Raw genomic sequence first — 11,226 nt, 5'->3', positions numbered from 1 at the left:
CATAGGATACATCGGATGAAGAATGATGTGTATGCATGTTACGTCCTATGATATATACTTCCTTGGTTTCTAAATATAAGACGTTTTAGAAATTATACTAAAAACATATGAATGTATACAAACATATTTTAGAATATAGATCCATTTATTTTGACTTGTATATAGTTTATAGTAAACTTTTAAAAAGTCTTATATTTAGAAATTAGGACTTAATCATCTAAGGCGTTGAAGCAACCATGAATATTCCACGCCTGATAGCCGTGCGCTGTACTACTCCAATAGTCCCACCAAAACCATTCTGCAACGTCCAACTGCTGATTAATTTGACTATTCATGATACATCCTTCCACGACGCAGTTGACCTGCGCTAAATACAGCGTCATGACACCGAGAATAAGGAAAGAGAAAACATGGAGAGCAGCAAGGACCATCAAACAGCTAACAGATGAATTGCCACTTGGCCATGTGCGCAGAGGAAGTACTTTGTTTGTGTGTTCGAAAATACGTATAGGAAGCAAGAGTGTGTAGTTTTAGAATTTCGTTGACTTGCAATATGGATGATACATCCCTGCATGATTTAGCAAAACATGGCTTAGCTAGCTACTTGCTGATATCCAAGTCAACTCCCTGCAAAAACATTCTGCGACTGCTGGTTAATATGTTTTTTAATCTACGCATGATACATCCGTGCACGATGCACTCCGCGATGCACTCGGTGAGTTGCACTTGCACCCAGAAAAAGGCGGGAAGAAAATATAGACATCATCGAACCGCTAGCACATGGAACGCCAGGTTGGCCACCACAGATTATTCGCCGGCCGTGTGTGCCCCCAAACCAGGAATTGCCGAGCTTGCGAGGGGCTATATATATATATATATATATATATATATATATATATATCTGAATGGAATGCAGGCCATTACATCCGCATCCACCGCAAAACTTCATCTCCAACAGCGAGTTAGCGACAGGTGGTTTTCATGGCATCTTCGTCACTATCAGTCGTGTTGCTCCTGTGCCTGGCCGGGGCGGTGTCGGCGCAGCTGTCGTTGACGTACTACGACAAGTCGTGCCCTTCGGCTCTCACCAAAATTCAGGCCGGCGTGGCGGCCGCCGTGTCTAGCGACCGCCGCATGGCCGCGTCCCTGCTCCGGCTGCACTTCCATGACTGCTTTGTCCAGGCAAGTTTTTCACATACTATACATATAGCCGGGCTGGACTTGCCTTGTTCCGGTTTTGTTCGTCGTTAACGACGACCGTGCATTATACGTTGCTTGGGTTCGTACGTGCAGGGCTGTGACGCGTCCGTTCTCCTGAATGATACGGGCGCGGATGGCGTCGCCAACGAGCGGAACGCATTCGGGAACGTGGGGTCGCTGCTTGGCTTCGACGTCATCGACCAAATCAAGAACGATGTGGAATCCGCGTGCAAAAAGCCATACAGCAGCAACAACCCCGTCATCTCCTGCGCCGACATCCTCGCCGTCGCCGCCCGGGACTCCGTCGTCGCGGTAGGAAGATGATCGACCGACACAATTTGCCGGCGTGGTTACTTTGCGAACACTGACGGGGAAATAATAAAACCATTTCGTCTTCCATATACGTGCAGTTGGGAGGGCCGACATGGGAGGTTAAACTGGGGAGGAAGGACTCCACCAACGCCAGCATGGCTCTGGCCAACCGCGACCTGCCACCGCCTTTCCTGGACGTCGCCGGACTCAACGCCAGCTTCGTCGGCAAGGGGTTCAGCTTCACCGACATGGTCGCCCTCTCCGGCGCCCACACCATCGGGAAGGCGCAGTGCCAGAGCTTCAGGAGCAGGCTCTACAACGAGGGCAACATCAACGCGACCTTCGCGACCAAGCTCATGGCCAACTGCCCCCAGTCTGGCTCCGGCGGCGACACCAACCTGGCCCCGCTGGACGACGACACGGCGACCCCCCCGAACCCAGACATGTTCGACAACTCCTACTTCCTCAACCTCCGGGCAGAGAAGGGCCTCCTGCACTCCGACCAGGTGTTGTTCAACGCCACCGTAGCCAGCGGCGCCACCGAGGACATCGTTAACAACTTCGCTTCTAACCAGGCCGCGTTCTTTAACGCCTTTGCCTCGGCCATGGTGAAGATGGCGAACCTCAGCCCGTTGACTGGCACACAGGGTATGGTCAGGCGCGTCTGCAGCTCCAGGACGAACTAAGAATCGCCATTTAATTTGCACTGACATGACATGGCAGCGTGAACCGTCAACCTGCTGCTTTGATTGAGATTCGAACTGTATTTTTTTTCTGTGCAATTAACCACGTCATTGTAACCCCTTGTTTTTTTGAATTTTTTTCCTTTCAGCCCCATGTGGGGCCTACTTGCTCCATTATTTGTAGCATTTTCAACACACATTGTAATTCTTTCTGAATCACGACATTCTACTCTATATATAAATTATTCTAGAAATTATACCTAACATTTTCTGTATGAAACATTCTCTCACGATCCGGTTTATGACAGGACTCCGAATCTCTTCCCTTACCGTATTAAATTCTAAATCAATAACTGACATGCACAGTCAACGATGAACTACCAAGAATACATCATTTTGTCATAGTATTTACATCGAAAATTAAGTGTTTTACAATACAAACCTGCTTAGCTTATGGTCTAGCTTACAATACTGTCATGCAGCAGAGATAATGCTCTAGTGTTGTGGCGCCCATCAACTTAGAGGCAAGAGTTGAGTATAAAGTCTTGACCCTACTTTTTACTTGTCGACAGACTTACAACATGATACGTTGCAGCCATAATGGTCAATATATTGGATGCATTGACAAGCTTCATCAAGATTGGCTTGGTTGAACATAAACATGCCATTTGGTGTGGCTGAAAAAATGAGATTCTTCTACCTTTGTAATAGTGGTCTACTCTAATAGTTGGATATACCGTATCACGTGGTAATCTTGGACATACCATATCACGTGGCAGTCCAAAATAAGCATTTGAGTATGTGGGTGTCCGCATCACACTTCTGCCCAAGCTTTCCTGTAGAGACCCTGGCACCCAGTTCTCTGAGATCATCGTCATTACTCCCCTTGGGTTCAACCCATTGATTTTAGTAGAATAGAAGAATGAGATCAAGGTGACAATTCTCCCATGAGTTTCTCAAAAGTAGTCCGTAACAGGGGACATGGCTAATCATGATAAGTATTATAAACTATGAGAGGTTTGCATACTTTATCCGTGATTTTCGATCACACCCTTCTACTACTAAACTTCATTTGTGAAATAACTAGGTAAATCAAGACGAGATTTTTGGAAAGTAGTGGCCTCCTCAGAAAAGACATACCCAATCTGATTTCCCTACATGTAAACATACATATGTTGGTCAGCCCAAGAGGGTCCCACAAATTACATGGTCGAGAAAGATCCCATATTGTTTCACGGTCCCACATGGAAGCTACTCAGATTTGAACTCGTGCAATCCCTTTGACACCTGAGTGGTATTCCCCACCAAAACCCGCACTCTGGTGATCCAATCAAACATAGTCCGCCAGTCGATTAATTAATTATGTAATTAAATACTCAACCATGAGGTTGCATAGTGGAAATATAATTGATGTTTCCCAATCCACGTAATAGCAGCTAACCATCTACTCGTTGGTTACAAGGTCAGGGTATAATGAACCAATAATCATTCTAATGGGTTTTGTCAAGCATACAATAAAATCCTACAGGGGGTTCCTAGTTGGAAAAAACTACAATGCAAGAAAACATAGGCTATGTTCAAATGTTCCACTAGCCTGGCTATGATCAAGTTATTTTTCGCTCTCCGTAACAATCTATTGTAAGTAAGAGCAATCATGAACAACTATCCAATACAATCAAATAAACAAATTAACATCTTGAGACAGACGCTCCAGATTCCTTCCATGTATTTTGTTATTGTCGTGTGTTTTAATTGTTTGTCGCATTCATCATCACATCATTCACATTTCATCAGCTCTTCATCACCATCGTGTTCCAAAAGTTACATCTCTCATAGTGCCGGCGAACTGGTGGCAGGTGGCGGCGACGGCCTCTGTGAGTGCACCGGACCGTTGTGTGTCTCATACTCGGCAAGTGGCATGGTTGGGACCTCAGGTCTTAGATGGTAGCACTAGTGGAAAACGGGCCTTTGGCCGGGACCCTTTAGTCCCGGCCTGCCTCTCGGCCGGGACTAAAGGCCCGGCCACGTCGCCCCAATTCTCAATGCCTCCCTCGAGGGTTTAGTCCCGGCCCGTAAGGAGCCTTTAGTCCCGGTTCGTGTCCCAAACCGGAACTAAAGGGCTACGCGGTGGGCAGTGGTGGTGGCAACCGTTCGTATCCCCCTTTAGTCCCGGTTGGTGGCTCAACCCGGGACTAAAGGCCTAACACGTGGCCTGCCGTAGTGGTGGCAACCGTTGGTATACCTCTTTAGTCCCGGTTGGTGGCCCAACCCGGGACTAAAGGCCCTAAACGGTTTGTATCCCGCGTCGTTTCGGGCGATGAAAAGCACGAACCGAAGCAGAGTCGCCATTTCTCTGTTTCTTCTTCTCTCTCGCTCTCGCTCTCTGTTCTTCTCCTCTCTTCTTCCCTTCTCTTCTTCCACCATGCCAACTCGCTTTGGAGAGGTGATCGCACATGGCATGACCATGCTCGATGTCGTGTACACGAACGAGAGCAGTGAGATGCCGTATTTTCTTGAACAGTTGAAGGAACGATGGCTTGACGCCGCAATGGATCATGAGAAGTTCTTAGGGCTTGATCTAGAGTGCACGGCCGATCAACGCGGTGTTGCCGTCATCCAACTATGCTTCGCACACCATGTCGTGATCTTCCAATGGGCGAGGTAAGTTTTGAGGCTTTCTTTGATCCAATGTAATGACATTGTAAGTTTATTTGTTTCAATCATAGTTGGTTCCATTCAAATAGTTGTAGTGAAACAATTTTGATTAGTTGAAGGGGAACACAATCTGATTGGAATAGTGTTCCATAATCTAAAAAATCGTATTAGAATCAACTAGTGTTTAATATGTTCCATTGGAATCATAGTTGGTTCGCTTCAAATAGTTGTAGTGAAATAATTTTGATTAGTTGAAGGGAACACAATCTGATTGGAATAGTGTTCCACAATCTGAAAAATCTGATTGGTTCAATATGTTCCATTGAAATCATAGTTGTAGTGATACAATTTTATGCGGTGTTCTTTGATCCAAGGTTATGAAAATTGCATATACCTAGTGATCTCTCTAGGTTCCATTGGATAGCAATATGATATGTCATAGTCATGAAAATTGCATATAGCTAGTGATCTCTCTAGGTTCCATTGAATAGCTATAGTGATCTCTCTAGGTTCCATTGCATATGTTCTATTTGAATCCTAAAGATAATTTTCTCTTTAGTTGTAGTGAAACATGTTTCCTTATTGCAGCAGTATGTAATGTTTGTTCCATTTTAATTTGTTTCTGTTGCAGTAGTGACAAGCATTGTCCAGAACTCATGGACTTCCTTCGCAGCAGCATCACTTTTGCTACCGTTGACATAACGAACGACAAGCTGAAGATGAGGTACAACTTCGGTATTGAGATACCAACTGGTTGCTTCATTGATCTCCAAACGGTATTCAGGCTTCGACATGTGAGGACTTCGATGGCTCATATGGTAGTTGTCTTGATCGACGAGGAATATGGTGATATGAAGACCAATTTCCCAAAGTCTCAGCACAAACTTTGGGAGAAGACCCCACTTGATCGTATCAACATTGAGTATGCAGCAAAAGATGTATACGTTTCATACGAGTTGTACCGCAAGATTCGAGTCGTCAACTATGGCTAGCGTCACCTCAAATAAGGTGGACATTCTGATTGGACTAGTATCAACTATGGCCAGCTATATATCTATGATAGCTATTATTATGTACTGTTTGGACTAGTATCATGTACTGCTTGGACCAATTTATATATGTCTAGTTTCTGTTTGTGCCATTATAGTTTCCAAATTTGAATGGTTTAGCCCTTTCTAACTTCATTTGCTACTTCTGAATGGTTTAGCCCTTTCTAACTTCATGGTATCATGCATTTCGACCACATATATATACAAAAAGTCTTCAGTTCAAATAAGTTCAAAAAATGAAATCCCTTTTGTAACAGATCTGTTTTTGATTAAAACAGTCATTTAAAAATGAAAGACCATTAGTCCCACGTGGCGTGCAGTGGAACCACGTGGCGTGCCGCGGAACCACTTTTGTTGTGGGGGTCGCTTTTCCTTCTTCTCCTTGTGCTAGATATTTGTTATGCATTAGGGAAAGAAGGAATAGCGACCATCATCGACGGTCAAAAAATCAGGTGAGGGAGTGTCCATCATACATGAGAGAAGAAGAATGCTGACTGTTGTTGTGGGGGTTGCTTCTCCTTCTTCTCTTTGTGCTAGATATTTGTTATGCACTAGGGGAAGAAGGAGTAGCGACCATCATCGACGGTCGAAAAATCAGGTGAGGGAGTGTCCACCATACATGAGAGAAGAAGAATGTCGACTGTTGCTGTGGGGGGTCGTTTCTCCTTCTTCTCCTTGTGCTAGATATTGGTTATGCACTAGGGGAAGTAGGAGTAGCGACCATCATCGACAGTTGAAAAATCAGGTGAGCTAGTGTCCATCATATATGAGAGAAGAAGAATGTCGTCTCTTATTGTGGGGGTCGCTTCTACTTCCAAAGAGATTGTCCATTTTGTACACGAAGTGCATCCAGTTTTAACGTAACCCTCTCAACTTTCTGCACATGCTATGTGGGTGAAATGATGATAGCATGCCAACTTTCAACATTTTCAGAGTTCATTTGTAGTGCTTTTCAATTTCAGGGTCAACTAGCTCAAAAAAAATAAGTAAATGCACGAAGAATACCAAATGAAGTCAGAAATTGTTGAAATTTTGTGATGTGCCTTTGAATGGTGCATTTTGAACACACAAAAAGTATGGAGTTCAAATAATTTCAAAAAAATGAAATCCCTTTGTAAGAGATGAGTTCTCGTTCGAAACGCTCATATTTCGAGAGAGATTGTCCGTTTTGTACACGAAATGCATCTAGTTTTTGTCGTAGCCCTCTCAACTTTTTAACACATGCTATGTGGGTGAAATGATGATAGTATGCCAACTTTCAACATTTCCAGAGTTTATTTGTAGTGCTTTTCAATTTCAGGGTCAACTAGCTCAAAAAAAAAGTAAATGCACGAAGAATACCAAATGAAGTCAGAAATTGTTAAAATTTTGTGATGTGCCTTTTAATGGTGCATTTTGAACACACAAAAAGTATGGAGTTCAAATAAGTTCAAAAAAATGAAATCTCTTTGTAAGAGATGAGTTCTCGTTCGAAACGCTGATACTTCGAGAGAGATTGTTCGTTTTGTACACGAAGTGCATCCAGTTTTCGTCGTAGCCCTCTCAAATTTTTAACACATGCTATGTGGGTGAAATGATGATAGCATGCCAACTTTCAACATTTTCGGAGTTCATTTGTAGTGCTTTTCAATTTCAGGGTCAACTAGCTCAAAAAATAAGTAAATGCACGAAGAATACCAAATGAAGTTAGAAATTGTTGAAATTTTGTGATGTGCCTTTGAATGGTGCATTTTGAACACACAAAAAGTATGGAGTTCAAATAAGTTCAAAAAAATGAAATCCCTTTGTAAGAGATGAGTTCTCGTTCGAAACGCTGATACTTTGAGAGAGATTGTCCGTTTTGTACACGAAGTGTATCCAGTTTTTGTCGTAGCCCTCTCAACTTTTTAACACATGCTATGTGGATGAAATGATGATAGCATGCCAACTTTTAACATTTTCAGAGTTCATTTGTAGTGCTTCTCAATTCCAGGGTCAACTAGCTCAAAAAAAAATAAGTAAATGCACGAAGAATACCAAATGAACTCAGAAATTGTTGAAATTTTGTGATGTGCCTTTGAATGGTACATTTTGAACACACAAAAAGTATGAAGTTCAAATAAGTTCAAAAAAATGAAATCCGTTTGTAAGAGATGACTTCTCGTTCGAAACGCTGATACTTCGAGAGATTGTCCGTTTTGTACACGAACTGCATCCAGTTTTTGTCGTAGCCCTCTCAACTTTTTAACACATGCTATGTGGGTGAAATGATGATAGCATGCCAACTTTCAACATTTTCAGAGTTCATTTGTAGTGCTTTTCAATTTGAGGGTCAACTAGCTCAAAAAAAAAGTTAATAGTTTGGATAGTCAAAATAATTACTTTTGAAAATTGAAAATAGTTTTGCATTATTTATTCCATTTCAAACACTTTTCATTATCATAGTTTTGTCAAATTCTCAAATATGCAAAAATAATTTTAATAAACATAGTTTTTAATTGAAAATAGCAAAATAGTTAATAGTTTGGATAGTCAAAATAATTACTTTTGAAAATAGAAAATAGTTTTGCATTATTTATTCAATTTCAAACACTTTTCATTATCATAGTTTTGTCAAATTCTCAAATATGCAAAAAGATTTTTAATAAATATAGTTTTTAATTGAAAATAACAAAATAGTTAATAGTTTGGATTGTCAAAATAATTACTTTTGAAAATAGAAAATAGTTTTGAATTATTTATTCAATTTCAAACACTTTTCATTATCATAGTTTTGTCAAGTTCTCAAATATGCAAAAAGAATTTTAATAAACATAGTTTTTAATTGAAAATAGATAAATAGTTAATAGTTTGGATAGTCAAAATAATTACTTTTGAAAATAGAAAATAGTTTTGAATTATTTATTCAATTTCAAACACTTTTCATTATCATAGTTTTGTCAAATTCTCAAATATGCAAAAAAAAAAATTAATCAACATAGTTTTTAATTGAAAATAACAAAATAGATAATAGTTTGGATAGTCAAAATAATTAATTTTGAAAATAGAAAAAAATTGAAACTATATGAGAATTTATAGAGAAAATTCAACCTAAATTCAAAGTGAACTCACTTTGAATTCAGGTTGAATTTTCTCCATAATTTCGAATATAGTTTCAATTTTCAGTGAGTTTAGGCCCGTAAGCCTGCTTTAGAGAGGAGCTCGATGGAGAAGCTGCGACGGGGCTTATAAACAAGTGTTAGTCCCCCTCGCTGGGCGAGGTGGGACTAAACTTATCGTGCAGCCGAGCAGGGGCTTTAGTCCCGGGTGGAGCCACGCCCCGGGACTAAAGACCCCCTTTAGTCCCGACTGGAGCCACGCACCGGGACTAAAGGCCCCTGCTTCCCGCCTTCTGGTCTGCCCGAAAAAGGGCCTTTAGTCCCGGGTCGTGGCTCCACCCGGGACTAAAGGGGGTCTTTAGTCCCGGTTCGAGCCATGCACCGGGACTAAAGATCCACCTATATAAGCGGGACTTCGAAAATTTCCAACCCAAATCGTCCATTTCTCTTCTTCCTCTCGTTCTCCTGCCCGGCGCGGCACAGCGACGAACTCGACGACACTGTCAGGCTGCCCGCCGTCCTGCTCGCCGCCGCCTGCCGTCCTCCTCGCCGTTGCCGTCGTCCTCCTCGCCGCCGCCGTCCTCCTCGCCGCGCGCCGCCCTCCTCGCCGCGCGCCGCCGTCCTCCTCGCCGCGCGCCGCCGTCCTCCTCGCCGCGCGCCGTCGACACCTCCGGCCGGTAAGCCCCCCGCCCCCTCCTCCCCAACACTCCGGCCAGTAGAAGAAAAGAAGAAAAATGAGAAGAAAGGAAGAAAAGGGGAAGAAAAGAAGAAAACGATTTTTTTGTCATTTAATTCCTATTGTTATTAGGTTTGTGCTAGATTATTTAGAATTAGGAAAAAGGAAAATAAGAAGAGGAGGAGAAGAAAAGAAAAAAAGGAGAATAAGAAGAGGAGGAGAGGAGAAGAAGAGGAAAAATAGAAGAAGAGGAGAAGTAGATGAAGAGAAAAAATTAGAAGAGGAGGAGAGGAGAAGTAGAAGAAGAGAAGAGGAGAAGTAGTAGAAGAAGAGGAGAAGTAGAAGTAGAAGAAGAACTAGAAGAAGAGGAGATATAGAAGAAGAGGAAAATTAGTTTAGGGTTACAAGAAGAAGAAATATTGTATAGTGTATATGCTTAAGTGTTAATAGTGTTTCTTAGTGATGGGGTTATAGTCCTAGGGTAGGGTCATAGGCCTGCCCTATAGGTCCTACCCAAGGACTACCCCTCGCAAAGGACTAGACCCTTAGTCAGCTCCGACTGAATTAAGGAGTCCCTGTCATCCAGTCGGTAATGTACCCTCGATCATCCAGTCGGAGACTAGCATTCGGAGCATATCAGGTTAACCGACTGGATACCACTCGGTACATCGTAACCCCCCTGGAGGGAAACGGTCGTACGTTTCCAGGTGCATTTATTAGCATTTAGGTCGTACGTTACCTGTAACGTAGGTGTTTATTCACCATTATATCACCCCTGTGCACCGACCGTTGTGAAGGGCAGCGCACTTTATATAAGCCACCCTCCCCACTGGTGCAAGGGTTAGCAACTCATTGTATTCCCTATTCCACTCGACAACAAGCTCCCTGAGCACTAAGACGTAGGGCTATTACCTCCACCGCAGAGGGGCCTGAACTCATACATCCTCGCCGTAGCTAGGACTCTGCCCATCCTTTTCGTACCCTACACATCTACTGTCAGGCTTATACCCACGACAGTTGGCGCCCACCGTGGGGCAGGCGGCTAAGCGACTTCTGGCGAGTTTGCGACTACTTCCTTTCGTCATGTCGTCCGGTGGAGGTTCGAGCATGGGTCACCAGATCTTCTTCGGCGCTCTCTCCTTCATCGTCGACAATTCGGCGTGGCTTCGGGATGCTCCTCTCGACGCCGAGGCGCTTCCCCGTCGTGGGGCTACGCACTTCCGTGCCGGCGCCCGCGGCATTCTTCTTCTCCAACAGTCGACTCCGGTGTCGACCCACACCGCCGTCACGCGCCGCAGCAAGCGGTCTCGTCGTCCGCGGCTCCAGTGTTGGGTGCAACACGCCCAGGCGCGCCAGAACGCATCTTCACAAGTGGCGGTTCTAGAGTCCGTTGTGGTTGCCCCGCTGTCCCAGCACTCGGACTCGGTTCCGACTGAGTTTCCTTCCGAGTATGCGGGTCGCGGGCCCGCAGCCGAAGTATACATGGCCAACTCCCATGAAGATCCCCGTCAAGCTGGCCGAAGCGAGCGTGAGGTCGGCGAAACATCCGGCGCGCGCTGTCCACCTCGCCGTTC

General features: G+C 43.8%; 1 protein-coding gene across 1 annotated transcript; it reads left to right on the top strand.

The window, feature by feature from the left end:
* Positions 1 to 916: 916 nt before the first annotated feature.
* Positions 917 to 2,470, top strand: LOC123429459 (peroxidase 2-like). Its single transcript, XM_045113493.1, has 3 exons — positions 917 to 1,182; positions 1,294 to 1,512; positions 1,611 to 2,470. The coding sequence occupies exons 1-3, from the start codon at positions 982 to 984 to the stop codon at positions 2,196 to 2,198; spliced, it is 1,008 nt and encodes a 335-aa protein (XP_044969428.1). The 5' UTR covers positions 917 to 981; the 3' UTR covers positions 2,199 to 2,470.
* The last annotated feature ends 8,756 nt before the right edge of the window (positions 2,471 to 11,226 follow it).

This window comes from Hordeum vulgare, chromosome 2H (genome assembly GCF_904849725.1).
Source record: "Hordeum vulgare subsp. vulgare chromosome 2H, MorexV3_pseudomolecules_assembly, whole genome shotgun sequence".
NCBI lineage: Eukaryota > Viridiplantae > Streptophyta > Magnoliopsida > Poales > Poaceae > Hordeum > Hordeum vulgare.
This window is presented reverse-complemented; position numbering and strand designations above follow the sequence as displayed.